The sequence below is a fragment of the Pipistrellus hanaki genome (assembly GCF_964339955.1).
Source record: "Pipistrellus hanaki genome assembly, chromosome: 9".
Classification (NCBI taxonomy): domain Eukaryota; kingdom Metazoa; phylum Chordata; class Mammalia; order Chiroptera; family Vespertilionidae; genus Pipistrellus; species Pipistrellus hanaki.
This window is the reverse complement of record NC_140511.1, coordinates 78,467,772-78,494,919: the sequence shown is the minus strand read 5'-3', so window position 1 is coordinate 78,494,919 and position 27,148 is coordinate 78,467,772. Positions and strand designations below refer to the sequence as shown.

The 27,148-nt window shown below is 61.1% G+C and overlaps 4 protein-coding genes and 1 long non-coding RNA gene across 10 annotated transcripts; 2 read left to right on the top strand and 3 right to left on the bottom strand.

The window, feature by feature from the left end:
* Window positions 1–65: 65 nt before the first annotated feature.
* CATSPERZ (catsper channel auxiliary subunit zeta) lies at window positions 66–3,219 on the bottom strand (the record flags this gene model as incomplete). Its single annotated transcript, XM_084894100.1, has 5 exons — window positions 66–244; window positions 742–808; window positions 998–1,077; window positions 2,705–3,056; window positions 3,124–3,219. The coding sequence occupies 5 exons, from the start codon at window positions 3,217–3,219 to the stop codon at window positions 66–68; spliced, it is 774 nt and encodes a 257-aa protein (XP_084750226.1).
* Window positions 3,220–4,929: 1,710 nt separating this feature from the next.
* On the bottom strand, window positions 4,930–11,906 carry KCNK4 (potassium two pore domain channel subfamily K member 4). 2 transcript variants are annotated; one of them, XM_084895914.1, is made up of 7 exons: window positions 11,787–11,906; window positions 10,378–10,607; window positions 7,046–7,169; window positions 6,782–6,942; window positions 6,387–6,573; window positions 5,841–5,980; window positions 4,930–5,331 (listed from the first exon to the last, which is right to left on the bottom strand). In XM_084895914.1, exons 2-7 carry the CDS (start codon window positions 10,564–10,566, stop codon window positions 4,945–4,947), a joined length of 1,188 nt encoding a protein of 395 aa, XP_084752040.1. In that variant the 5' UTR covers window positions 10,567–10,607; window positions 11,787–11,906; the 3' UTR covers window positions 4,930–4,944. The 2 variants fall into 2 exon arrangements, with proteins under 2 accessions (XP_084752040.1, XP_084752039.1); XM_084895913.1 differs by lacking the exon at window positions 11,787–11,906 and adding an exon at window positions 11,608–11,623.
* A 1,235-nt stretch (window positions 11,907–13,141) lies between these two features.
* On the bottom strand, window positions 13,142–17,123 carry GPR137 (G protein-coupled receptor 137). Of its 3 annotated transcripts, none has more exons than XM_084895915.1 (8): window positions 16,988–17,123; window positions 15,585–15,983; window positions 15,453–15,502; window positions 14,615–14,840; window positions 14,348–14,497; window positions 14,110–14,238; window positions 13,891–14,009; window positions 13,142–13,583 (listed from the first exon to the last, which is right to left on the bottom strand). In XM_084895915.1, the coding sequence occupies exons 2-8, from the start codon at window positions 15,939–15,941 to the stop codon at window positions 13,424–13,426; spliced, it is 1,191 nt and encodes a 396-aa protein (XP_084752041.1). In that variant the 5' UTR covers window positions 15,942–15,983; window positions 16,988–17,123; the 3' UTR covers window positions 13,142–13,423. The 3 variants fall into 3 exon arrangements, with proteins under 3 accessions (XP_084752041.1, XP_084752042.1, XP_084752043.1); XM_084895916.1 differs by having other exon boundaries at window positions 15,585–15,963; window positions 16,988–17,117; XM_084895917.1 differs by lacking the exon at window positions 16,988–17,123 and having other exon boundaries at window positions 13,148–13,477; window positions 15,585–16,804.
* Window positions 17,005–27,116, top strand: BAD (BCL2 associated agonist of cell death). Of its 3 annotated transcripts, none has more exons than XM_084895967.1 (4): window positions 17,005–17,428; window positions 17,947–18,141; window positions 25,651–25,838; window positions 26,638–27,116. In XM_084895967.1, the coding sequence occupies exons 2-4, from the start codon at window positions 17,955–17,957 to the stop codon at window positions 26,767–26,769; spliced, it is 507 nt and encodes a 168-aa protein (XP_084752093.1). In that variant the 5' UTR covers window positions 17,005–17,428; window positions 17,947–17,954; the 3' UTR covers window positions 26,770–27,116. The 3 variants fall into 3 exon arrangements, with proteins under 3 accessions (XP_084752093.1, XP_084752091.1, XP_084752092.1); XM_084895965.1 differs by lacking the exon at window positions 17,005–17,428 and adding an exon at window positions 17,552–17,668; XM_084895966.1 differs by lacking the exon at window positions 17,005–17,428 and adding an exon at window positions 17,627–17,709.
* On the top strand, window positions 19,632–24,482 carry LOC311628625. Its single transcript, XR_014796035.1, has 2 exons — window positions 19,632–23,430; window positions 23,969–24,482. It is a non-coding gene; the product is annotated as an uncharacterized lncRNA (long non-coding RNA).
* Window positions 27,117–27,148: the final 32 nt, after the last annotated feature.

The window sequence follows — 27,148 nt, the reverse complement described above, 5'->3', positions numbered from 1 at the left end:
GTCAGGAAGTGGTCCCTGCCGATCTCCGACTGGTAGGCTGGAGGAGGGAGCTCCGCTCAGGGCAGTCACAGGGGCCTCACCCGCAGCAGCAGGTGCCACGGGTGTGATGGGAGGAAGGGAGGACCTGGGATTTGGTGGACAGGAGCTCTAAGGGAACTTTGGATCTCCAAGGTGCCGGGCCCTGCCGGTTTTGTTTCAAGTTCTGCGCCCCAAATAGATTGGGGGCCGGGGATGCGGAGCGGGACTGGATATGGAGGTGAAGGATGAATGGGAGCAAGATGAAAGAAAATGTTGCGGGCCTGACCTTGGACAGCGGAAGCTTTTTGGACACCTTCTGGGGCACTCAGCATTTGCCATTAGCCAGCCCCTACCCCTCACATCACAACCAGGGCAAACCAGTGAAGGTTTACCCCAAATAACCTACATTACCCGGGGGAGGGCCAAGGCCACCGGAGGCCGTCATCGCCCTGGGCGGACGGAGAAATCGCCTTAGAAAAGCCGCCAGCTGGAGGGGGGCTGCGCTGAAACGAGCCCAGCCCCTAACCTTTGCCCATGGTTTCCCCATCGGTCTCCCTTGTCCTGTCCCCCAACTCTACTTCCTGTGGAGCTCTTACGATATTTGTGAGTAGTAAGAGAATCTGACAGGGCAGTCACATCCCGAAATCCCACTGCCAGGGACTCAAACCCTGCAAAATCCCCCAAGGTCTCATGGGAGCTCGGGGCTGGGGCGGGGGGACTCACTCCGGAGGGCTTTGGTGAGGATTTCCAGGGCTTCATTCTCCATGAGTTCCAGCAGGGGCAGCGGCATCTGAAGGGGCAGCAAGAGGCTCCATGCCCAAGGGACCCCAGCTCTGCCCACAGCTGAAATGCCCCACCTGCTGCCTGCAGCCCAAGACGCCCAACCAATCTGTCTGCCCCCCACCCTACAGACCACCCACTGCCTTCATCCCTCACCCCCCAACCCCCACCCCGCCAAAACCCCCAGTCTCCCTCCCACCCTGTTCTGCTGCTCCCTCCAGTAGGCTCGGTGGTGTGTGTGCTTCATGATGTTGGCTGATGACACGGAGGCAGCGAAATCTGGGAGGAGAGAAGAGAGGCCGCAGTCACCGGCAGGCCGCTGGGTCTTTCTGGGACGGAGGAGAGGTGCGGGCTGGCACCCGGCATGGACAGTGGCCTCCGAGAGCAGCTCCCGGGGCCCCCTCAGCAGGAAGCAGCGTGGGGACAGTGGTTTCCAGCCCTGGGCTTCGTTCTCTCTCCCACCAAGGTCCTGGCTCTGACGGCCCCACTATGTGACACTTAGAGCCAGTGACCGAAGCTTTCTGACCTGCAGGGTCTTCATCTGTAAAATGGGGCAATAAAAACAACCCCTGGCCCTGGCTGGGTAGCTCATTGGTTAGAGCATCATCCCAATACACCAAGGTTGAGGGTTCAATCCCTGGGCAGCGCACATACAAGAATCAACCAATGAAACAGTAAGTCAGTCTCTCTCTCTCTCTCTCTCTCTCTCTCTCTCATCAATATTTTCCCCCCCAAATGAATAATTAAAAAAAAAAATAGCCTGGCCATTGTGGCTCAGTGGTTGAGTGTCGACCCATGAACTACCACATGACCAGGTTGTGGCCTCGATCCCCAGGAGGGGGCGTGCAGGAGGTAGCCAATCATCATTGGTGTTTCCATCCCACTCTCCCTCTCCCTCCTCTCTGAAGTCAATAAAAACATATTTTAAAAAGAAGGAAGATAAAAAGAATAACCGCTTATGGGGATGATGAAGTTTAAAGGCGGTCATACAAGGGCAGCCCAGTGCCTGGCACACCGGCTCAGCGGACAGAGCGTCAGCCTGAGGACTGAAGGATCCCAGATTTGATTCCTGTCTCAGTTGCGGGCACATCCACAGTTGGGGGTGTGCAGGAGGCAGCTGATAGATGTTTCTCTCTCATCAGTGTTTCTAATTCTCTATCCCTCTCCCTTCCTCTCTGTAAAAATCAATAAAATACATTTTAAAAAAATAATTAGCTGTCATTATATTGCTATCAGTTCCAATTATCTGATGAAGTGCTTGGGGAGGGGGAGAAGGGAAAGGAAAATACCCAAAAGTGACCAGCATGAAGTAGGCACTTAAAAAGAATTACCAATGCCCTAGCCGGTTTGGCTCAGTGGATAGAGCATGGGCCTGCGGATTCAAGGGTCCCAGGTTCGATTCCAGTCAAGGGCACGTACCTTGGTTGCAGGCATATCCCCATTACAGGGTGTGCAGGAGGCAGCTGATTGATGTTTCTCTCTCATTGATGTTTCTGACCCCCTCTCCCTTCCTCTCTGTAAAAAAATAAAAAATCAATAAAATTAAAAAAAAAAAAAAATCATCAGCAGTGACTGAACAAGTAACAGGCAGGCACCTCCTCAACCCTCGAAAACCCACCGACAAGAAATTAACTCCTTCCTCTCAACCCTCCTGGTGATCCCATTGAAAGCACGGTGTGGGCCTAATGACCCCGCCTGGGAGCATTTTCCTGCGTGCCTCTGGGGACCTTGCCTGGTGCCTGCCCAGTAGGGGGCGCTCCAAGAATGTCTGGTTTATTAGCGCAGGCTAACCCTAGAAACTTGGATCCTACAGCTTCCCCGCGATTTACACCCAACAGACACGGAGGCCTTGGCCGGCCAGCCCCCTGCCCGGTGGGCACCCACAGCCGGCGGAAGCCACACTCACCCATCTTGCTCCCGAAATCCTCGCGTCCCTCTGCATCGCCTCTCTGGGCGCTCCTGGGGCTCCGCTCCAGCTCCTCGGAGGTGTAGGCATCCAGTTCCTCCTGCCTGGTGCCAGCCTCGGCATTCCTCTGGCTCCATCCCTCCCAGGCGCCCCCATCGCTCGAGGGCTGCTTGTACCACTGGCCAGCCTTCCAGTCTTCGCCGCTGTCCTCCCGGTCGAGGTCCTCATAGACATCTGTCAGCTGGATGTTCAGCCGGGGCTGCGACAGCGTGGCCCTGGTCCACAGGTTCCGGATGTCACCCTTGGAGCCGGACTTGCTCAAGTCATGGGGGCTCAGAGACTTGGCCGTCGCCTGTGGACCACAGACACCCAGGAGAGCTCAGCGCGCCTGTCAGCATGGCTGTCATCAACAAATCGACAGGCGGCGAGGGCCGGCTGCTGGCGAGGACGTGGGAGGGGGAGCCCTCGTGCCCTGCTGGTGGGAATGCAGATTGGTGAAGCCACTTGGGAAGCATTCTGGAATTACCTCAAAAAGTGAGAGACGCGCCCTCACGGGTTTGGCTCAGTGGATAGAGTGTTGGCCTGCGTACTGGGGGGGTCCCAGGTTCGATTCCAGTCAAAGGCATGTGCGTTAGTTGCGGGCACATCCCCAATGGGCGGTGTGCAGGAGGCAGCTGCTCTATGTTTCTAACTCTCTATCCCTCTCCCTTCCTCTCTGTAAAAAAAACAGTAAAATATTTAAAAAAAAAAAAAAAAAAGAAGAGAGAGAGAGAGAGAGAGAGAGAGAGAGAGAGAGAGAGAAATGGAACTACCTTATGACCCAGCAATTCCACTTATTGGATTATATCCAAATAAACCCAAGAACTAATTGGAAAGAATATATGCGCCTCTATGCTCACTGCATTGTTATTTACAATAGCCAAGATTTGGAAGCAGCAGGTATTGGGGAGGGGGGGGGGTGTGCATGTACACAATGGAATACTACTTGGCCATTAAAAAGGTGGGGGAGCCGAAACTGGTTTGGCTCAATGGATAGAGCACCCGCCTGTGGACTGAAAGGTCCCAGGTTCGATTCCGGTCAAGGGCATGTACCTTGGTTGTGGGCACATCCCCAGTAGGGAGTGTGCAAGAGGCAGCTGATCGATGATTCTCTCTCATCGATGTTTCTAACTCTATCCCTCTCTCTTCCTCTCTGTAAAAAATCAATAAAATATATATATTTTTTTAAAAGGTGGGGGAATCTTACCCTTAGCGACAGCATGGATGGACCTGGAGAGCATTATGCTAAGTGAGATAAGCCAGTCAGAGAAAGACAAGCACCATATGATTTCACGCATATGTGGAATCTAATCAAATACACTAACAAAATAATAACAGGTTCATAGATAGAGAACAGACTGACAACTCCGGGGAGAGAGTTCAAGGCTGGGTGAAAAGGTGAAGGATTAAGCAAAAACAACAACAAAACTCAAAGAACAGTCTGGTGATTGGAGGGGGAGGGGGAGGGGGAGGGGGAAGGAGAGGGGAGCGGTAAGATAGGGTATAGGAGGGACAAATGGTGACAGAAGGAGACTTAATAAAAGTATGTAGATTTCAGGCGTACAGATTGTGTATTATAAAAGTGTACACTGAAACCTATATATTTTCATTAACCAATATCACCCCAATAAGATCAATTAAAAGAAACAAAAACAAGGAAAGCCAGGCGGCTGGGAGTTGTGAGGTGTCACCCAGGGCGCAGAGGGGAGCGGGAGGGAGGAAGAGGCGGGCAGCCCCTGGGGCCGGTGGGCGCTGGGGGCGGAGGCGGGGAGGACCGCAGGCCGCGGTGGATGAGTCGGGGGCTAGCAGGATGCGGCCCAGGGAGAGTTCTTACTTTGAAAGGCTTTTCCTCCATGGCTCTGCCCAACGGAAACCCGTCGCCACGGGCCTCGCGGGCGACAGGGGGGTCGCGCGCCGGGAAAGGGGCGGGCCGTTCTGGAGGGGACGGGGCCTCGCGCAGCCTCCACCGGACACACATGCCCCCCCTCCGGACCCACATGCCCCCCGCCCCCGCCCGCCCGCCCGGCGGGTGCGGGAGGCCGGCGGCCTGGCTCGCAGGGGGCCCCGCGCCGCACTCGCCCCCACTCGCGCAGCGGTAACGTTCCCTTTAGTGCGGGCCCCACGGGGCAGGAGGTGATCGGAGCGAGGGGGGCCGGGCGCGCAGGGTTCTCTGCCCCCGAGCGGAGCCCGCGGGGCAGAACCTACACCGGCGCGCCCTGGTGGCGGGGGCGCCGGGGGCCGCGGGGCCGGGCGGGCCTCCTGGCGGGGCGCGGGGCGCGGCGGCGGCCCCGGGGCGCGCGGGCCACCCCGCCGCCGCGCTCGCTCTGCGTGTCGGAGGAGTCGTCGATGAAGGCCAGGCCCTCGCCGGGGTAGTCCAGCGCCAAGGCCCGGGGAGCGGGGGCGGAGGGCGGGGAGGCGGGGGGCGGGGCGGCCTTCTCCGGGGGCGCGGGGGGTGCGGGGGGCATGGGGGGCGCGGGCGGCGGCCGCTCCTTCTCCGGCGACGGAGGGACGGTGGGCCCGCCTCGCTGGGTCACCCGCGCCGTCACCGTGCCGGTCCAGCTGGCGGCCTGGGCCGTGAAGCCGCCCATCTGCGGGGCGGGGTGGACGCAGTCCTCAACCCGGGGTCCCCCCCGGGCACCCCAGCCCCCGCTCCCCGGAGCCTGCCCTTCGCCAGCCGGGCGCCGCTCCTCTGCCCGGGCCTCCTGCCCCAGCCCGGCCCGCGCACCCTCTCGCCTCCTTCACCGCACCGAGGCCCCCTAGTCCGAGGCTTTTCTAGAATCCCCGGTTATCCCCGCTCCCCTCCCGGCCCCAGAGACCCCCCAGCTCCCCGGCCCGTTCGGAGGAGCGGGGTGACAGACACAGAGGGTATGGAGCCTGGAGAGTGTCAGACTGTGGGTACGTCCGCGCTGGCTGAGCCCCTCACACTGACCTACCTGCTGCCCGTCTGCAGTGCCCGGTGACGCGCCGCCGGGTTTTATTCGGGTAAATCCTCCCCCGGCCCTCAGAACCGAGATGGAGCCCCCCAGCCCTGTCCGAGCTTCCCCGGCCCCGCTGGTGCCCATGGGGCGCGCCCGGACACAGCGGCGGGGGTGCCTACCTCGGCCCGCGTGCGGCGGAGCACTGCGCGCAGCCAGTTCCCGATGGTGGTGAGCACCGAGGCGAAGTAGGCCAGGCCCAGCAGGATCCAGAACCACACCAGCGGCTGGTAGGCTGCGTGCGTGTGGCCGGGGTCGGCGCCTGGGACCCCGGGGGGAGGGCAGAGGGGTGGGTGCGGGCCGGCGGAGAGCGGAACGCCGCCCCTCTCCCCCGCTCAGGAGAGAGAGGATCCTCTCCCGGACAGGGCTCGGACGGTGTGTGCAGGCATGCCACGTGAGCGCGCATGGCCCGAAGGGGTGCAAGGTAAGAGCGTGGGAAGGGAGCGCTCACGTGCAAGAGTGGGAGCATGTGTGAGGGGTGCACCCTGACATGTGTGTGAACATGCATGCAGGCGCAGGCATGCAAGAATGAAAGTGTTGCATCGGTGCAACCAGGACATAGCATTGGGGTCATCCCGTTTGAGGGCACAAAGGCCCGCGGAGTTGGGAGGGAGACGGGAGAGGCGGAGCCTGGGCAGGAAAGCTCAGCTCCAGAAAGGGGGCCTCACCGGCCACATAGTCCCCGAACCCCACGGTGGTGAGCGTCACCACCACGAAGTAGATGGCTTCCAGCTTGCTCCAGCCTTCGGTGTAGCAGAAGGCGAACATGGGGGCGACCACAAACAGCAGGCAGCCGACCAGCAGGAAGAGCACCGCCGACAGGACCCGCACCAGCTCCTTGGGCACGTGCCACTTCTGCGGGGAGGGCACAGGCGGGATCCTCCGCGCTCACCCACACCCCTGTCTCCGGGAGGCCCGCCATCCCCGGCCTGGGAGGGGAAGGTGTCCTGAAGAAAAGGCGTCAGGAGCCACACACACACACACACACACACACACACACACAAACACACACACACACACACACACACACACACACACACACACACACGGCGGAGCGGCTCACCAGGAAGATGGCTTCAACGTGGCCGATGCCGTGGCGCAGGGCGGAGCCCAGCCGGTCCCCGACCCCTGCCAGCAGGAACCCGAACAGCGGGATGCCCACCAGCGCGTAGACGATGCAGAAGGTGCGGGCGGCGTCTGTGCGCAGGGCTACGTTGCCATAGCCTGGGCGGAGGGCCGAGTGGGAGATCTAGGGGCTTCCTGACCTCCCCCCCCCCCCCCCCGCCCCCTGCACCTCCCCCTAGAGAGAGCCCAGCCCCTCCCCCACCGATGGTGGTGATGATGGTGCCGGAGAAAAAGAAGGCGGCGCCCAGGTCCCAGGCCGAGTAGTTGCTGTGACTGGTGGAGTTGATATCAGGGTTTGCGCCCCCGCCCAGGGCATCGGCCACCTCCTGTGGGACAAGGCACAGGGGAGGAGCCTCAGTCCCCCCTCCGGTCCGGCCACCCCCTGGCCCTCCAGCTGTCTCCTTCCTGAATGTCTCCCTTTGAACACACATTGCACATCGGGGCGACCCAATGCTGTCTGACCTCCACATTGTTTTAGAAACATCTACCTGCCCCCTAATCTCACACAACAGATTTTCCATTTCACGGTGATCAAAAGCACAGACTCTGGGCCAGGCTGTCTGGCTTCAAATCTTGGTGCTGCGTGAACATGGCGAAGTCTCCGTGCCTCTGTTTCCGCATCTACCACCCGGGGATGGAGCTAACAGCACCTACGGTCTCACCTGGTGGGGAGTGAGAGCCCTCCCCAAAGTGAGCACCGTGTGTCTCCAGGCAGCACCACGCCTGGGACTTCCAGCTTTCCCCAGACCCCCCCCCCCCATTGCCCCACGGAAGCTCCCTCTGAGGCCCCCGCCTTAGAACATGTGATGGAAGTGAGGGACCCTCCCTCCAGGCAGGTGCATCTACCGTCAACATTTCCGTCCCGTTTCTGTGGACCTGTGCACACACAAGCCCCTGCCCGCCTGCTGAAGGCCTGTGCTGCAGAGCAGGTGCTCAGCAAACACGGTTAAATCAATGCAATGGCCATGTGTCTGTCCCTGTTGCCAGGCAGGGCAGGGCCTGTGTTTTGAGAGTGCCTGCCCTAAGAGACAGAGGTCGGGGCACAATGGGGAGGGGGTGCATGGGCCCTTCCCCACAGCCCACAGCGCACAGAGCCAAGACCCAAAGGCAGGGAGGGAGAGGGAGATCAGAAACCACCTCTCTCTCTCCCTGTCCTCATTAGCAGGCCCTTTCCAATGAACGGTCCTGAATGAGGGCCCCCCCCCCCCCAGCTCCCTGCTGTCTCAGAACGGAGCCCCCCAACACACACACACACACACACACACACACACACCCCGCCCAGGCTTCATGCCGCTTTTCAACCTGGTTCCTTCCAACCTCCCTGCCCAGTCTCCCCTCCGGATGGAGTCTCCCATTTGGGAACCCACATTAGGTGACCTTAACCCCAGATTTCTGAGATGATCTCATTTCCTGTAATAATAATTTTTTAATAAAGCCAAGAAGTGAAATATACGATTTAAAGTGATTTAATATTTATTTTGCAACACTTTTTCTGGTAAATTCACCACTTAAGGGGGGAAAATCCTTTGTCATCTTGTGTGTCCTAATTTTTGTTTCAAATGACTAGGCATCTGCTAAGTCTGAGCTCTACAGCCATTTACCCATTTCTCCCTTCCTCCCAGCCTCCACGCCTCTGCCCGCCCTGCAACCCAGCCACCCATCTCTAAATTCCACCCGCTTGTCTGCTACCAGCTCTTCCCAAAGGCCCTGCACCGCCCTCCTTGCCCCAGCGCCCAGCCCAGGGCCCAGCCTCCAGCAGGCGGTTAACAAAGCAGGAAGTGGGGAAAGTGCCTTTCCCACCCAATTCTGCAGTGACCTGTCCCGGAGCTGTCCCCTTGCCCAGATGTGGCATCCTCTAGGCCAGTGGTCGGCAAACTCATTAGTCCACAGAGCCAAACATCAACAGTACGAGTGACATTTCTTTTGAGAGCCACATTTTTTAAACTTAAACTTCTTCTGACGCCAATTCTTCAAAACAGACTCGCCCAGGCCGTGGTGTTTTGTGGAAGAGCCACACTCAAGGGGGCCAAAGAGCCGCCTGCGGCTCGCAAGCCACAGTTTGCTGACCACAACTCTAGGACACAGCTCGCAGCTGTCCCGCCCCAACGCCCATCCCCTGCTGCCTCCATGGTGCCCGGCACAGCACCTCGTTCCCAGCGGGCATGACTGCTGCCTGGCTAATTGTGGAGAGAAACAGCAGCTGGTGCCCATCCTTCTCATCTCTGCCTTCCTTTACTTCTTTTTTATTCGGGAAAAAGTAACTCCGTTGTGAAGATAAAATAGGTCAGGTTCCCTCCCTCCCTCTGCCCTGTGGTCTGGTCAGACACTCCCTCCTGCCCAGGCCTCTCTGAGCCTCTCTCTCTCTCTCTCTCTCCCTCCTTCCCTCTCTCCTAGATGCATCAGAGACAAGGTCAGGCCGCCCCATCCTCATCTCTGCTCTGGTCCTGCCACAATGGGAATCGCAGGAACACAGGGGCCTCCACGCTGATGGCTCCTCCCTCCCAAAGAGCAGGCGGGGGAGAGGAGTGATCTGTCCTAAAGTAATAAACACCATTTATCAACGCTAAACCTTAGTGTTTAATATGACAGCGACTTGGGAGTGAGAGAAAGCCATAGAGCTGAGGCCTGAAGACAAGCCCGCCCTTTAGTCCCTGGCCGGGTCCCTGGCTGCCTCCCCTCCGGCCTCTAAGCATAAGCAGGCGTCCTGGGTGAAGGGGCGCTAACGGCATTCACGATGCACACGAACCTCCTGCCCTGTTTGTAGGTGCGCTTCCGGGGAGGGTGCGCAGTGTTCCTGGGCTCCCGGAGGTGTCTGTGGCCCCGAGGCAGCATGGGAGCCCGAGTGGGGATGCCAGAGTTAGCAAATAAAAATACTGCCAGGGGCACGGTCACATTTAAAAACCATTCCTTATGTGGCTGGAATTCACATGTAACGGGGTGCCCTGACTTTTATCTGGTAACCCTAACCCAGTGGTCGGCAAACTCATCAGTCCACAGAGCCAAATATCAACCGGACAACGATGCAAATTTCTTTGGAGAGCCACATTTTTTAATCTTAAACTTCTTCTAACGCCACTTCTTCAACATAGACTCGCCCAGGCCGTGGTATTTGTGGAAGAGCCACACTCAAGGGGCCAAAGAGCCGCCTGTGGCTCCTGAGACGCAGTTTGCCAACCACTGCCCTAATCCATGTGACAATGTAACCTGCCTCATTGCTATAGCCATTTGCTCATTTCTCCTTTCCTTCCTTCCTTCCTTCCTTCCTTCCTTCCTTCCTTCCTTCCTTCCTTCCTTCCTTCCTTCCTTCCTTCCTTCTCTCCGCCCTGAAGGAGACCATCCAGGCACTCTCCAAAGCCAGGCACAGCCAGGAGAGCACGCTCCCCACACATCACATTGAAAACAGAGACGTGCCCCCAGCCTCTGCCCAGCCCTCAGGGGGCCAGCCTGGAAGCAGCACCCGAGCTCAGGGCCCCACAGGCGAGCACTGGGGCCAGGGGTCCCGGGGGACTGCCAGGGGCCCTGCCACCCACGCACCTTGATGAGGAGCCCCAGGTCCCCGTCGCTCACGCACGGGTGGGTCCGCAGGAACCTCTCCCGGACCTCCCCCAGCTCCCGCTGCGCCTGCTGCTCCAGGGGCTGCTCCAGCGCCCGGAACACCATTGCGCCCAGCACCAGGTAGAGCAGGACCAGCGCCAGCAGGGCCAGGAGCGTGGTGCAGCGCATGGCGGGCCCCGGGCCTGGCGGCTCCGGGAGGGCTGTGGTCACTGCGGGCAGAACCGGGATCTCCGATCAGTCACCGGCCGGGCAGCCTCCTCCAGCCCCTGCCTACGGGGAGTCACTGAGCCTCCGGCTCCGCTGCCCTCGGGCTGGGCGCTTGGTACCAGGACACACCCAGCCTCCCCCACTGTGGTCCCCCCTTACCACCACTCCCGCCCTCAGGCCTCAGCCCCTGGGGGGGGGGGGGGCTCTAGGTGCCAGAAGAGAAGAGGGACCCGAAGGGAAGAGGAGGGAGGAGAATGAAGAGGGAGAGCCGGAGCCTGCTGGGGGAGAGGCAGGCGAGCGGGAAACGCCAGGGTGGGGGGGCACGGTGGGGGGACGGCGGGGGAACGGCCTCCGGGAGGGGCGGTGCGGGCAGGAGAAGGGGAGGGGACCGCCTGCAGCATCTTCCTCTCTTGGCTGGGATGGGCTGGGCGGGGATCCCCCAGGCGCTGCCCACCGCCCCCCCCCCCCCCTGCCCGGCCTCCAGGACCCCCGAGCCCCGCCCGGCTTTCGAGGAACCAGGGTGGGTCGGTCCCGGTGCAGGTGCGCGCAGGGGTGGGCCGGGGCGGGAAGGAGCGGGGCGGGGCGGGGGCCGCACACGGACCGGGCCGCCTCCGGGCCTGGCAGCCCCTGGCCGCGGGCGGGGCGCCCACGCACACGCGCCGCACAAGCTGGTGCCCACGCCCCGCCCGCAGCCCGCCGCCGCCTGCGCTCGCCCCGGCCACACCGCCCCGGCCACACCGCCCCGGGCCCGGCGCCGGAGGGAGGCGGTCACACGTGTGCCCGCACCTGCGGGAGCCTCTCGGACCCCGGCCCCGCGCAGCGCCGGCCGCCCCCCCCCCGCCAGGCCCCGCGCCCACACCTCGGAGCGCGGCGGGCGCCGCACGATTCCCGGGGCGCCCACGCGGGAAAGAGAGGGGGCCCCACCCAGCGACGCCCCTCCGCCCCGAGTGCGCCCCGAGTCCCCCCGCCCCGCACTCCCTGCCGCCCCTCCGCCGCACTCACTGCCGCCCCGCTGCCACGGAGGCTGCGACCCGCTCCCCGCGGCCTCCCCGGTGCCGGAGCCGGTGCCTCCCCGGAGCCGGTGCCTCCCCGGTGCCGGCTGGGCCGCGGGGGCAGCGGCAGGGGCGGATCGGCAGCCGCGGGGCTGGGACCCCCTCCCGCCGCCTGAAGCCCCCTCCTACCGCGTTAACCCCTCCGGTGCCGCCTCCGGGGGCTGAGCCGGCGCCTCTCCTTGGAGACGAGGCACAGGCGCCCGCAGGGATGCCGCTGGGTCTGGCCAGAGCACCGGAGCCTGGCACCGCCCTGCCCCTGGGGTGGCCAGCGGCGGCTCCCCTCCTGGACGGGCGCCACGCTACTCTCCCTGCTCCCTACAGGGCAGAAGGGCCCTCAGCTCCTCCCTCCCCTTCCACAGCCTGCCCCGGCTCCACACTGAGGGAGTGGCCACACTGGGCACCTGTCCCTGCTCCCGTATCCCCATCTTTGGTCCTCTTCCCATGCCCGTCCCAGCGTGAAACCGGGGCGGGCACTCCCCCCCACCCTTGCTTGAACTGCCAGGGCGCTGGCATGTTCTGGAGCCTGGTTCCTCTCTGCTCTCACCGGCTTTACAACCCCCTCCTCTGCAAAGACCCTGCTGGGGTCCTCTGTCCCCCCTGTGGGTGGTGGAAGCCTGGGCGCCAAGGCTGATGCCTGCCAGTAGGGGCCTGACGGCATGCCCAAGCTCTGGGGCCTGCAGGTCCCCCTAGTAAAAAAGGGGAATTCATCCTCACCTGGGGGCGCTATGCTGAGCACTAAGGAGGGCAGCGTAAGCCTGGCACACAAATGGTAGCAACTTTCTGTTCAAAGAAAAGTGACTGTGCCGGCCCCAGGGGCCCAGGACAGTCCTGAGTGCGGGGCTTCGAGACAGGCTCAGTGGCAGGCGCAGGGGCTGGGAAGGCGGGAACAGGCAGGTCTGTGTGCAGGCGACAGACCTTCCCTAAGCACCTCCCAGCCGGGACCAGCCTGCAGGGCGACAGCAGCAGAGGGCATGGCGGTGCCGCTGGCGGTGGCCAAAGAGGGGCCGGGGACCACCAGGTATACTGTGGGGGGGCCCAGGCTGCCAGCCAACCCACATCGGGCAGGGAAACGGGGGCCAGCTCTTCCCCCACAGTCCCGGACCAGCCCCCGACCTGAAGGCCGGGTGGATATGATCCAGAGGAGCAGGGTCCCCAGAAATCCCGTCCACTTGGGGATGAGAGACATAACAACCACAGAATCACAGCGCTGCGGACCCAGCAGGGGACATGGTTCCCGGGCCCAGAGGGGGGAGCTTCTAAAAACAAGCAGCACTTGAAGCGGGTGTTAAGGAAGGAGTAGAAATGATTCACGTAGACAGGGGGCTGGAGGGAGAGCATGGCTCCTGGTCTCCCTTCTGCTCAGACCCAGGCTCCTCCCGCTCCCTGCCCTCCAGCCTGGGGAGGTGGGCAGCCCCCTCCGAGGGCCCGTGTCTGATCAGCCTTCAGCCACGCAGACGAGGTTCGAGGAGCACAGACAGCGGCGGGCCTGGGGCACAGACACTGTTTATTGAGTGGCAGACACAGGAGAGGTAGCTGGCTCCAGCGCGGAAGCGGAGGCGCAGGTCATGCCAGGGTGCCGTGCGCATCTGGCAGGCAGGGCCGTGCCCCCACCAGCACAGACTCACTACAACGGACGTGGCAGGGAGCTGGCCGGGGAGGAGGTGGCCACAGCCCCTGGGGTCCCGGGCAAGAAGCAGCAGATGAACTTGGCACAGGGGCCTGGGTGGGGGGACTGGGGGGTGAGTGTTCGGGGCAGGTGGAGGGGATCACGTCTGTGGAGTGGAGTAGAGGCTGTGGTGGTGGCTGCCAGGGTCCAGCACCTGGGAGAAGAGCAGAGGCGTGGTCCGAGTCTGGCTGCCCCCGTACCAGCCTGGCTCCCGCCCGATGGCGCCGTACCAGCTGCCGGAGCCGAGGCTGCCGGACATGCTGCAGACAGAGAAACAGGGTCGGTTACGAGGCAGGGACCGGGGCCGCACGCCCAGGAGTCGGGGCGGGAGAGAGGCTTAGAGCAGAGCCCAGGAACCCAGACACTCCAGGACCCAGCAGCACGGCGCACGGCGCACGGTAGCCAACTGCATCCTCGGGGCAAGAGGGGGAAGCCAGGGGGGCCCCACCAAGTACAGAGGGAAACAAAGGCCAAGGCGGGGCTGGGGCTGGATGCCAAGACCTGGTCCCCATGGCTCCACGGAGCGGGCCGGGAGCTCAGGGGCCTGCGGTGGGCGGAGGCTCCTACCTGGTGCTCTCGCCCCGCCGGTGCCCCCAGGAGCAGCTCTCCTCCTCGCAGTGCCCGGCCCGATCGAAGAAGTAGGAACGGGAGCCAAAGACCTGCCCGTTGAGGATGTGGCTTGTGCTCTGGGGGAGGAAGCCGCCATGGATGCTCTCTCCCAGCCCCCACTGGCCTCCCACAGCCACCCGGCCCCGGCCCAGTGCCAGCCCTCCGCACCGGCCTCACCAGGTCCTGTGGCGGCCGGTGCACCCTGAAGAAGCCCACCAGCAGGGTCGTGGGCAGCAGCTCCCACACAAAGAGGATGAGGCCGAACACGAGGTAGCCTTTGTTCCCCAGGTCGTTCACCAGGTCCGCCTGCGGGAGAGCCAGGGCTCAGCCAATCTGCAGCGGTGCGAGGGGGGCACCCGGACAGGGCCCAGGGGCCACGGCTACTGAGGAGGCAGCAGACAGGCCAAATGCCCACCTGATCGGAGACATTGTACCAGTCATAATCGAAGGCGTCCAGCCGGCTCCGGGGAGCCAAGGCCAGGGCCGCCAGGTTGTAGCAGGCCCGACTGGCATAGAGCAGGACCATGGCACCGCCCATGGCAGCCGCCTGGCACACACTGGTCCCCTGAAACAGATGACAACAGGGGACCCTCAGTGAGGGGAGGCTCCGGCTTCCTCTCCGCCCGAAGGATGACGCCCAGAGACCCCCAAAGGACACCGGGCATCAGGGCTGGGACCCTACCTTGGCCTCCAGGTAGATGCTGGTGGAGGGTGCCCGCCGGGCCACAAGGCAGAGGCAGGCAGCAAGAGAGAGCGCGCAGATAACAAACAGGGAGTCGCTCACCAGGACGCGCACCAGCAGGAGGGCCCAGGGCTGCGCCGGGCGCCGGCGGGACAGCACCGCGCACAGCACATTCACCAGCAGGAAGAGCAGCGAGGCCCCCACGAAGGCCCCTCGGACAGCCAGCCTGCAGCCACGGCACAGTCAGCCCCGCTCACCGACCACCAGCCGCCCCAGGAGACCTGGCGCCCATCAGACCCTCAGGCCTTCAGTCTGCAGTGGCTCCTCCAGCCTAACAGGCGGGAAACTGAGGCCCAGGGGGTCAGAAGGTGACCGACAGCTGTAGGACAGTGGAAGGAGCACTGCATCGGGTGTCCGAAATCTGGGCTGAAGCCCTGGCTCTGCTTGCAGCCACTTCTGTGACCTTGAACGTGTGGCTTCATCTTCCTGGGCCTCAGTTTCCTCATCTCTCAAGCAGACAGGAGCAGCCCCCCAGGTGAGTGGTAAGAATGACAGAGGTCTGTGAAAGCGCTTATTAAATGGCAAGGTGTGGTACCCAGGACGGGAGCCCCGCCACCCAAGGTCACCCAGAAGCGGTTTGGTTTGGGAGCTTCCAGCTCCTCCTCTGTCCTGGACGACACTGGCACCGTCTCCCGGCTGCTTCTATTACCACTGCCCTCACCCACGCCACCCCTCTGCCCGGCCTCCTGTGCCAGGCGCGTCACCTTCCCAGCTTTCACAAACATCCCCCGAGGTGTCCTCCCCACGGCCCTGCCACGGGGGGGAGGGACAGACTTACAAGCCTCGGCTCATCTCCGGCCGACGTTTCGCCTTGGCTTTGAACACCACCTGGGAGCAGAGATGCCCATTATCCCTTCGGGCTTGAGGCTCGCCACTCCACAGCCCATCCCCACCCAGTTACCACGGTTACCTGGGCAAAGTAGAGGTTCATGAGCGTCAGTGTGAAGAACTGCAGGCAGACGGGGCAGCAGTAGAGAAGCCAAAAGGGCAGGGGCCCCAGGCGGTTGGCCCGGGGGGTGTCTCGGAAGTAGAAGGAGAAGAGGGTGGTGCGCAAAGCAGCCCAGAGCAGACAGAGTGCCAGGAACACCGTCTGGTAGCTGAGGCGCTTGTGTCCGTACAGGAGCACCAGCCAGAGCTGGGCATACACGGAGAAGAAGAGCAGGGCGTACAGGGTGGTGTAGGCCGCAGTCAGCCCCAGGGTCACGGCCGGTGGCAGCGCAGGCACCAGACCAGCAGCAGGCACCAGGCCAGACAGGTTACTCTCCATGTCAGAAAGGGAGGCCTGAATCCTGAGGCAGAGATGGAGGGGCTGGCAGGGGGCCAGGGAAACACAAATAAATACGCAGGGGTGGGAGTTGCAGGGCGCAGCGACAGAGCGGGGGCGTTTGGGAGGAAAGAAGTTGTGGCTGGCCAGGCCCTTCCCTGGACGGAGGGGCAGTGGCTCTTCAGCAGCCCTTGCTGGGGGCACTCTCAGCCCGGGGTCCTGCACTCAGGAGCGGGGAAGGACAGTCTCTCCTCTCCGGGGCTGAGGGTGGGGGTGGGGAGCGTCGCCTCCGTGGGCCAGTCCCAGAGCCGGGAGCTTGGGGGTGCAGAGGCTGAAGGAGAAGGGTCCTTGGCCTTAGTCGCTCCAGTCGTCCCGGCAGGAGGGGGAGAGCCGCCGATGCCTGCTGGCTCTGGGCAGCGGCTGCGGCGTGAGGCGCTCAACACCCGGCTCTCCCCCTCCTCCAACTGCGGGCTCTCTCCCCTCCAACGATCCGGACGAGGCGGGGCGGGGGCTCTGCCTTCAGGCCTCGGGATGCCGGGCGCTGGCCCCAACCCACCCCCCTGCGTCCACTCTCCAGCCGCGGCAGGCGGGGGCCGGCCGGCGCGGGGCTCTCAGTCCACCTCTGGGGGTGCCAGCTCCGGCCGCTGGGACCCGGGCCCTGGCTCCCGGCTCCAGCAGCTCCGCCCCCTCCTGCGCCTGCGCGGGCGCCGTCCGCTACGCAAACTGCGCGGGTCTCACCGCGGCCCCGGCCGCGCCCGGCGCGCAGCCGTCCGAGAACGGGCGCGGGCTACGCCGCCGGCGGTGCCGGGGTTACGCGGGGCGGCGGGCGGCCGAGCGCCGGGTGGGCCGGGCCCGGAGCCGCCGGTTCCCACGCCCCTCTCCCCCCATCCCCAGGCCGAGGGCGGCTTCCCCTCGCCCGGTCTCCGAAGGACACTTCCGCCCACAGCCAAGATGGCCCTCGGGCCCCGCCCTCTGGGACGGAGCCCGCGCCCCCCGCCGCCCCCGGGGGCGCCCGCCCTCCGCCCTCGCGGGGCGCGGCTCCCGCTCACCTGGTCCGCCGCCCGCCGGGCACAAAGTCCCCCCGAGCCGCGCGGCCACCCGCACGGGGGCCTATCCCTCCCGCGGCGCCGCGACAGTCATCCTGCCGGGGAGGCGCCCGCTTATCTCCAGGCTCCCCGGACGGACTGACGCGCGGGGAGTGCCCTGAGGCGTGTGGTGCGGGGCGAGGTCCCCCGTGGGGAGGCGGGGCCCGGCCCCCGGAGCGGACCGCGTCGTGACCGTGACTGCAACGGCGAGGCGCCCGCGCTGCGCTCGATGGGGCTTTGCTAGGTGCTTTCGCCGCAGCGCTCCGCACTCGGCTTACACAGCGCCCGGGCCCCTGCGGGAGGGGTCGTTATCCCCATCTTTCAGGGTCGGGAACTAAGTCCCGGAGGGGCTGAAGGACTTGTCAGCAGAAGCCAGACCCCGGAGGACCCCCCACCCGCTCCCAGGTACACGGAAGTCGGAGCCGAGGCTTCGGGGACCAGGAAGGGAGGAAAGTGGTGGGCGGGGCCGGGGCGCGGGGGCGGGGCCTCCAGTGGCTCCACCCCTGGCCAGCCCTGGTGACATCGCGATAGCCGATTGGGTCTGGTCGGTGACAGTTCCTGTTACCCAGGCAACTAGAACCGGGCTCCCTCAGGGCTAGAGGGAGGCGCAGGCTCGGGTCCCCGGGCCTCGAGATCGGGCTTGGGGTAAGTCCTGCGTGCCGTCTTCACGGCCAGCCGAGGCCTCGGTAGGGGCCTGGGACTCCCCAGCACCAAGGTTCCGGAAGGAGATTTAGGCTCTGGGTGGACGGGCTGGGCTTGCCGGGCCAGACTCAGAGGACAGACTGGGGCCCCGGAGGCAGGGCGGACCTGGGGTTCTAAGGTGGAAGAGGGAACAGGGGTGCCAGCCACCCCCTCCCTCCCGCCCCCACTGGCGACTGTTTCCCCCAGCTGTGCCATAACTACCTGCCTTCTCACCCCTACAGCCCAGAGCATGTTCCAGATCACAGAGTTTGAGCAGAGTGAGCAGGAAGACTCCAGCACTGCAGATAGGGGCCTGGGCCCCAGCCCCAGAGGGGACCAGCCCCCAGGCCTCAACAAGCACTGGCCTACGGTCCCAGGTCTCCTGGGGGAAGCTGGTCACCAGCAGGGCCAGCCGGCCAGCAGCAGCCATCATGGAGGTAGGCACTCCCCACCCAACCACCTGCCTGTCCACCTTGCCCCACTAGCTCCCTGCACCTCAGCCTCATCCGCACTCACCGGGTGGCTATGAGCAAGCCCCTAACCTCCCTGGACCTCAGCTTTCCTCCTGTAAAACAGCAATTAATCGCCACCATTGTAGGCTGCTGGGTGACTAGCAGACTCTACAGAAGCAGTAAACTAGTGTTGGTCTTAGGAAATGCTCACAGAATGTGGCTGTTAGGACAGGATCACAGCAAATCACTGAGCCAGGCCGAGAACCAGAAAGGGGAAGTGACTTGCCTAAGGTCACACTTGTTTGCTGGCTCCTGGGGTGAAGCCGGGCTGAAGCCTCCAGGTCTGTTCTTTCTCACCCTGTGGCTCACACCCACACCCGGGCTATCTTTGCTGCTTGCCAGAGGCTAGTACCCACTAGAAGCAGACAGCCCTCCAAGGCAGCTAGTCTGGGGGGGAGGGGAGGGAGGAGAAGTACAGGCCGAATGGAAGGATGGGCACTGGAGGGCAGTGACCATTTCTGTCTCCACTTCCCAGGGCCTGGCACAGGCCTTGGCACCTCAGAAAAACCAGAGATCTTTTGAAAACATAAAGCTATTCCCCACCCCCAGCCCTGGCTGCTGTAGCCCAGATGATTGGAGTGTTGTTTGGTGAATTAAAAGGTGGCGGGGGGGGGTAGCTGGTTTGGCTCACTGGATAGTCAGCCTGCAGACTGAAGGGTCCAGGTTCGATTCCAAGGGCACATGTTGGGGTTGCCAGCTCGATCCCCAGTAGGGGGCATGGGGAGGCAGCCAATCCAGGATTCTCTCTCATCATTGATGTTTCTCTCCTCAATCTCTGAAATCAATAAAATATATATTTTTAACAAATAATAAAAGGTGATAGGTTCAATCCCTAGTCGTCTAGAGCACATGCTGTCCAATTGATGTTTCTCATTGATATTTCTCTCTCTCTTCCTCTTTCTCCCTCCCTTCTTCTCTCTAAAAAGTCAATATAAAAAAACTTTTGGCTCAATGGATAGAGCGCCAGCCTGTGGACTGAAAGGTCCCGGGTTCGATTCCGGTCAAGGGCATGTACCTTGGTTGCGGGCACATCCCCAGTAGGGAGTGTGTGCCAGAGGCAGCTGATCGATGATTCTCTCTCATTGATGTTTCTAACTTTCTATCCCTCTCTCTTCCTCTCTGTAAAAAAATCAATAAAATATATTTTAAAAAGAAAAACAGGTCCCTTGCCTGCTGAAGGTTAAATGACCCTCTCCCCATTTCCAGCAGCAAAAGGCTCCTCTCAGCCATGAGCACGCACTGTCAGACGCTGACTCCCAGGCCTTTGCACCTGCTGTATTTCTGCCCACACCGCTTTCCCCTCACACCTGGCTGCTCCTCCCCTGTGGCAGGTATCTAATCTGTGCCCCGTGCTGTCCCAGCTGCCAGGGCACACCAGTGAACAGAGGAGCTAAAACTCCCTGCCCTGTGGTACCTAGATTCTGGTCAGCGGGGGAGACAGGCCCTCAACAAATAAGTAACTGATAGGGCCTTTCCTTTCTCCAGATCAGGAGGCCCGGGGCCAGGCAGTGATCTGCACTGAGGCGGCCTGGGTCTGCCTGGGTGAGAATCGCCGTGTGAGCCAAGACTGGGAGGGAGGCGTGAGCCCCGCGGCTAGCTGTGGAGAGATCTGGAAGGATGGTTGGGCCGAGGCCCTGAGGCCAGTGTGGCAGAGGGGACAGAGTGAGGGGAGGGATTGGGCAGGCGGGAGTTACAGGAGGGGCCGGGGATGGGGCAGAGCCTTGGAGGCAGTGTAAGGGCTTTGACTTTTCCTTTGAGCTTGGACAGGGGAGGGTTTGAGTAGAGCTGAGTGATGGGATTGGGGTGTCAAGGGCGGCACCAGGGCCCGAGTAGGAGGAGGTAGTGAGCCTGTGGGCGGCTCAGGACTGAGTTATTGATGGTGACCAGGGGTTGGCAAACTAGAGTCACAGGTTAAATCCCTCTTTGTACAGTCCGTGAGCTCAGAATGGTTTTTTGGTTTTTTTTAAAATTTATTTTATTGATTTTTTACATAGAGGAATTGAGAGGGATAGAGTTAGAAATGTCGATCAGGGAGAAACATCGACCAGCTGCCTCTTGCACACACACACACACACACACACACACCGCCCCGCAACCAAGGTACATGCCCTTCACCGGAATCGAACCCTGGACCTTTCAGTCCACAGGCCGATGCTCTATCCACTGAGCCAAACCGGTTTCGGCTATGTTTTTATGTTTTTAAATAGTTTAGGTTCTGCCCAGGGGAAGGAGAGTGAGGGGAGGGGTGGAGAAGGAAGACAAGGACTGGGCGGTGGGAAGGACCTCATCTGTTCTATGAATTGGAGTGGCAAGGAGCTGGAGTGACCTCCTGCACAAGCTAGGGGTGTGACCCGCGGCTGGGGGTGCCTGAGGCAGGGAGAGGAGGGCGGGCACATCCTGAGAAACTGGTTTTAGGGAGGAGAGCGTAAGGAGGGTCTGAGGCAGCCATAGGAGCCGAGGGGATGCCGGGAGGACGGCTGTGAGGAGAAAACAGACACCACTACACAGGCTTTCTTAAACTTTTACAAAATGTATGTTACTGATTTCAGAGAGAGGGAGAGAGAGAATCAGTGATGAGAGAATCATTGATTGGCTGCCTCCTGCCTGCCTCCTACTGGGGATGGAGCCTGCAACCTGGGTGTGCCCTGATCAGGTATCGAACCATGACCTCCTGGTTCATAGGTTGATGCTCAACCACTGAGCTACACTGGCCAGCGGATTGCTTAAACCTTTTCCATGTCTAAAAAGCAAGTGGTTTTTCCATAAAAGACCCCTAAGTGCCAGTGACCTACCAAAATCACTGCTTTCCTCCTTCATTCTTCGTACTCCCCGCCTCCTGGCCCCGCTGGACTGTAAGTGTCCCCGGGCATGGACTGCAGCCATCTTGTGTGCTGTGCCTGGGAGGGGCTGGTGCCTGGTGAGCTGTGGGCGATGGACGGTGGAGAGGGAAGGGAGGACACCCAGCGGGAGAAAAAGCTCGGCACTGGGCACCAGGGCCAGACTGCAGGGTTGAAACATGTCTTTACCCTTTATTAGCAGGTGGAGCTGGAACAGGTCAGTTAACTTATTCTGCCTCGGTTTCCTTATCTGTTAAACTGGAGCCTGGTGCACAAAATTCGTGCACGGGAGGGGAGAGAGGGGGGCGGGGGTGTCCCTCAGCCCAGCCTGTACCCTCTCCAATTTGGGACCCCTCGAGGAATGTCCACTGCCCATTTAGACCCGATTTTGATTGATGTCTAACTGCTCCCCTGCCAGCCTGTTTGCCCACAACTTCCCTCCTCTGCCAGCCTGGGGGATGCCGAGGGGATGCCGGGAGGACCCCTAACTGCCCTCCCCTGTAGGGTTGATCGCCTCTAACTGCCCTCCTTTGCAGGCCTGGTGCTTCCCAACTGCCCTCCCCTGCTGGCCATCTTGTGTCCACATGGTGGCAGGATCTTTGACCACATGGGGGCAGCTATTGTGTGTTGGAGTGATGGTCAATCTGCATATTACTCTTTTATTAGATAGGATAGAGGCCTGGTGCACGGGTGGGGGCTAGCTGGTTTGCCCTGAAGGGTGTCCTGGATCAGGGTGGGGGTTCCCTTGGAGTGTGGGGTGGCCTGAGCAAGGGGCCTGTGGTGGTTTGCAGGCCAGCCACGGCCCCTGGTGACCCAAGCAGAGGCCCTGGTATCTGGAATTTATTTACCTTCTACAATTGAAACTATGTAGCCTGGAGCGGAGCCAAGCCTCCTGCTCGCTCTGTGGCTGGCAGCCATTTCTGTTTAAATTTGTTTGCCTTCTATAATTGAAACTTTGTAGCCTTGGCTTCCTCTGTTGCCTGGGAAACCCAAGCCTCCCTCCTGTTCTCTATGGCTGTAGCCATCTTGGTTGGGTTTATTTGCATACTTGCTTTGATTGGCTGGTGGGTGTAGCGGAGTGATGGTTAATTTGCATATTACTCTTTTATTAGGTAGGATGGGAGTAGAACCGGTCCCACCTCATTGGGTTGTAATGAGGATCTGATGAGTTAATACAGGAAGTGTTTTGAAACAGTACATGGCACAGAGGAGTGTATGCTGACCTTACTATTACTGTGATCATTGTTATTGCTGCTATGAGTTGGCCCAGGCTCTGAGCAGACCTGGGGGTTGCCATTCATTAAGCAGAGAGGAAGACATGAATAATCAAAACCCCCCTGGTGGCAAACAAGGGAAGTACTGGTTAGAACCACAATGTAAGGGCTTAAAAGCCATTCCGAAGAGTAAACTTTAGCTCATGAGCAATAGAGAGCCATTGAAAGTTTCAGACAGGGGGCAGACATAGCTGGGTTTAGAGTAGAGGTTGGCAAACCAGAGTCACAGGCCATATCCCTCTTTTTGTACAGACCATGAGCTGAGAATGGCTTTATTTTTAAATAGTTGACAACAGGTCCAAGAGCACCTCAGCATGAAAATGACACGGAATTCGTTCCCGTGTCCCTCCATGACCCCTCAGTGGTGCACAGCCATGCCGTGGCTCAGCGCTCTTTCCAGCTGAGCACGGAGCTGAGTATTTGGGACGGACTCTGACGTTACAGAGACATTTGGCCGCCCCTGCTTCCTGATTTCGTCAACCCTGAGCAAGATGGGGGTCTATGTTCTTTGCAGGCCAGAAGGGGCTTTGGACTCCAGATGGCTTTAGGGTACACAGAGCGTCCAGGCCTGAGCCTGCAGGTGTAGAAGCTACACGGGCTGCGTGCTGCTCCGCCCGCTGGGGCAGGCAGTGGGAGAGCACCTGCCAACTGGGCCCTGCTGATGGCAGAGCTTCCCCGCCTCACGCCGTCTGCAGGCTCCCGTTCATTATGTATGCCTGGGTGCTCACGGCCTGACCAGGGATGTGTCAGTTCCTCCCATTACCTGGACGCCCCACAGGGTAAAGAGCTTCTAGATGAGCAGGGTCCCTTCATTCTCCATCCCCCTGCGTCCTGGCCCCGCTGGACTGTAAGTGCGGGTGTCTCCACCATGGCCTCTCCCACGGCCCCCTCCAGCCCAGGCTTACTCTGGGAGGGTGTATGAGTGGCAGGGCTAGGCGCCCACCCATGCTCCCACCCAGATAAGCCACGCCCCCTCCCTCTTCCTTACCTTCCGAAGTGGGTCCCCTCTGCCCTGCCCAGCAGTGTGTAGGCGATCGCTGATTGAGGGTGGGGTGGTTCAGATGGCAGTGTTCCTTCCTCACAGGTTCACAAAAATCTCCTAGGTTTTTTCCAGTAAACAAAAAGACACTTAGAATTCCAGTTGCCACAAATGTGTGTCATTTTGACAGTGGCTAGTTTGGCACTGCCAAATCCACTGCTTTGGTGAGAACCCTCCCTCCATGATTCTCCAACTGGGCCCCCAAGGGGGCGCCTGGAGCATGAGAATGAGGGACCCAGGCCCTGGAGGCAGACTCAGGTTTGGATTTCTGCTCTGCTACCTACTGGCCAAGTACCTACTCTGCTACCTTGGGCAAATGACTCTCTCCGTGCCTCAGTTTTCTCCACTCCAAATGGGGACAGTGAGTAGCTCCCCGGCCAGGGTGCGAGGACGGAATGAATGAATGCAAGTGAAGCACTTCCAGGTGACACACCGTGTCCTTCTGCTTGTGATTCCCCAGGAGGAGCGCCAGACTGTCCGTCTGCAGCTCACTCACTCCCCTTCCCTCTCTCGGGCCCTGCACCTGTCACGTGTGGCGCTGTTTGAGTTCTTAGCGCTGATAAAGGAGAATAATAGCTGACATTTCCTGAGCACTTACCTAGCCAACTGTGTGACTTCAGACCAGTTCCTGACCTCGGGGGCCTCAGTCTTCATCCCTAAACTAGGGAGAACTCGCATCCACCTCACTGGGGAGGTAGAGGCTTCAGGTGATGAGAGCAGGAAATATGGTTGAGGTGGGAGCTACCTAGCTACTGGCCCTCCCTCACTGCCCATCCCACAGAACTGGACAGTGACCTGCAGATGGGCCTGAGCCTGCCCGGGGTCTTCCTATTCCCAGCTCCTCTGGCCCCTGTGCCCACCCCACTCCTGATTTAGCTGTCTGTTCCCCATGGCCACCTCCAACCCCAAAGACTGTGGGGTCTCTACCTGACCTTGGGCCTGGGCTTTGGTGAAGCTCTGAATAGCCAGACGCTCTGACCACACCCTCTCGGCCAAAGCCTTTCTGGATCCAGCCCTCTCTTCCCTTCTTGGGTTTCTCAGCCACGTTCCTGGAGCTGGGACCCTTGGAGGCCCCGCAGCCCCTGCAGCCGGCCGGCAGGGCTCTGCTGAAGGTCTTCTGGAGGGAGAACAAGACAGTTATCCCCTGGCTTCGAACCCTGACCTAAACCTTGCTTCCTTCAAGATGTCTGCCCTGACAGCCGGCCCTGCTGTGCATGCTGAGCTCGCTCTGGGCACCTGCTCAGACCCATCTTCACTCGGTTACTTAGGTCTGGGTGTTTGCTCCTGGGAGTAGTTCTAGGTCTTTGTTGATCTGGATCTGGGGGTGGTGGTGGCAGAAGTGGGGGGATGGCACACAGTTCACAAGTCAAACTCCCGACTCAGTAGAATAATGACCCGCAGGCACTTTCAGTTCACAAGGCGCTTCCATGCTGTTCTGTGGCCTTTCCAGGCACTGGCAGAAAGGGCGAGGTGAAGACACAGGTTCAGAGGTGAAGGGTGGGTGGATAAGGAGAGGTGAAGCTCAAAGGATAAGCATTGGACTTTGGATTCCAACAAACCTCTAGGCACTTCCAGCCTCAGAGCTTCACCCTGGGCGCGCCTTAACCTGTCAGTTTGTCTTCCATCTGTAGAGTTAGTACTCCGCACACAGTTAAGGGGATAATGAGGTAATGCCCAGGGCCTAGCACATAATAGGTGCTCCATACAGTGTCCTAAAAATATTACCTAAAAAAGTCACACACGTCAGGACATTTCCTCCATCGCAGGTGCTGTGGGAGGTACAAACATTGCGCTGCCCCTGGTTCTCCAGGGTCTCCTGCAGGCTGTGGGCCGCAGAAGTGACGCAGTGAGCAGCGGCAGGTGGCTGGCGGAGCTGGAGGTCAGCCAGGCCGAGCCGGGCCGGGCACCTCCCAGGCAGGGGACTGACTGGTCTGCTCTGCTGCAGGATGGAGATGATTAAGGAGCGAACAACCCATAGGCCTTGCACTAATAACTACAACTCACTACTTATTATGCCATTATTTTGTGCCAGGCACAGCGGAAGGCCCTTTTATACACTGAGGCCGTACCCATTATTGGGGCTCAGTTACGATTTGTGGGGTTAATGAGAAGTTAATTCAAAGCAAAAGCTCCAGGAGCTTCCCTCGATTTACATGCGGGAGCTGGAGCTCCGAGAGGCACAAGCCGATGTGCACACAAGTACAATACATCAGCGGCCTCGGGAGCAAAGGCTGGGGCGCGGCGCTGCCATTCACGCCATCCCGCACTGTCCTCCCCTCTGCAGGCGCTGGGGCTGTGGAGCCGCGGAGTCGCCACAGCTCGTACCCCGAGGAAGATGACGACACCGAGGAGGGGGAGCCCAGCCACTTCCGCGGCCGCTCGCGTTCAGCGCCCCCAAACCTCTGGGCAGCACAGCGCTACGGCCGCGAGCTCCGAAGGATGAGCGACGAGTTCCACGGCTCCTCCTTTCTGGTGAGCGCCGCGCGACCGAGGGGCGCCTAGTGCCGGTGCATGCCGGGACCTGGACTCCCGGGCCCCTCCCCTCGGGCTCCCGGGGCATGCCGGGACCTGTAGTCCAGGCCCCGCTCCAGAAGGCCGAGATCTGGAGCCCCAAATCTGTGGGACGCAAAGCCCGTGGGCATCTATGTTCCCAGCCGGCCCCTTCCAGGTGTCTGGGTTCTTTGCCTTCCACTTTGGACTTTCTTTTTTAAGTAAAGCAAGTAAGAATGTACTGACCACAGCAAAAACGTACTTCGGAGAGTGAAACAAGGAAGGACATAGAAGCAACAAGAGAGCCTAGGCTGGGCTGCTTTGGCTCACTGGGGAGTCGGAGAAAAGGGGGCCTCGGAAACAGGTTCAGGGGGGTTAGCCCCGGGGCTGCCGCTGCCCATTGCTCCCCGGTTGCAAGTCCCGTGGGGGCCCCTAAGAGTTTAGGGAATACGTGCCTGTGGGGGAATGGCACAGGCGTGCTCCGTGGAGGGGGAGCACCCCTCGAACCCCTCAATTCTTGGACTGCGGGCCCATCTTCCGGCTCTCGCGCTGGCACACAGGGTCCTACGGCCCTCTCCCCCCGCCCCCAACACGGAGCGTCTGGCTCTAACCGCCCGTCCCTAAGGGCCAAACAGGTGATCTCGGAGCCGGTTAGGAAAGCGGTCAGGAGACCTCTTGGGCACAGGGCATGCTGGGAGCCGTGGTCTGTATCTCAGGGATGGGCTTCCGGAATGGCGGGCCCTGCTAACTCATATTCACTTTTCCATCTCCCCACCCGAAGGGACTCCCTCGCCCGAAGAGCGCAGGCACAGCGGCGCAGATGCGGCAAAACTCCGGCTGGACGCGCTTTTTCCCGTTCCAGTCCTGGTGGGGTCGGAACTCGGGGAGAGGAGGCTCCGCCTCCTCCCAATGACCTTTCCCACGCGCCCCTGCAGCCATGTTGAGTGCGGGCGGAAGTCGCCGCCGCGGCCTCGGCCTCGGATCCGGCCTCTCCGCGTCGGAAGGAGGAGTCCTGACCCAGAGCCGGTCCCTTCCGGCGTGTGCGGCGGGGACGCCCGGGGCTTCCATCTCGGCGGAAGTTCTGAAGCTTTTCCGCCCTTAGCCGCGGGAAGTGCGCTGCCCCGGCGCCCGCGCCCAGGTGCTGGCCGGAACCGCCGGAACCCTTTCCCCGCAGTGCCCGCCGCGGAACGTGCTAATAAAGCCCATCTCTGCCCGGCCTCCTCTCCGGCGCTGGCAATCCCAGAGGACGCCTCCGTCTAAGCAGAAGGGAAACCGGGCTCTTTCTGAGTGAC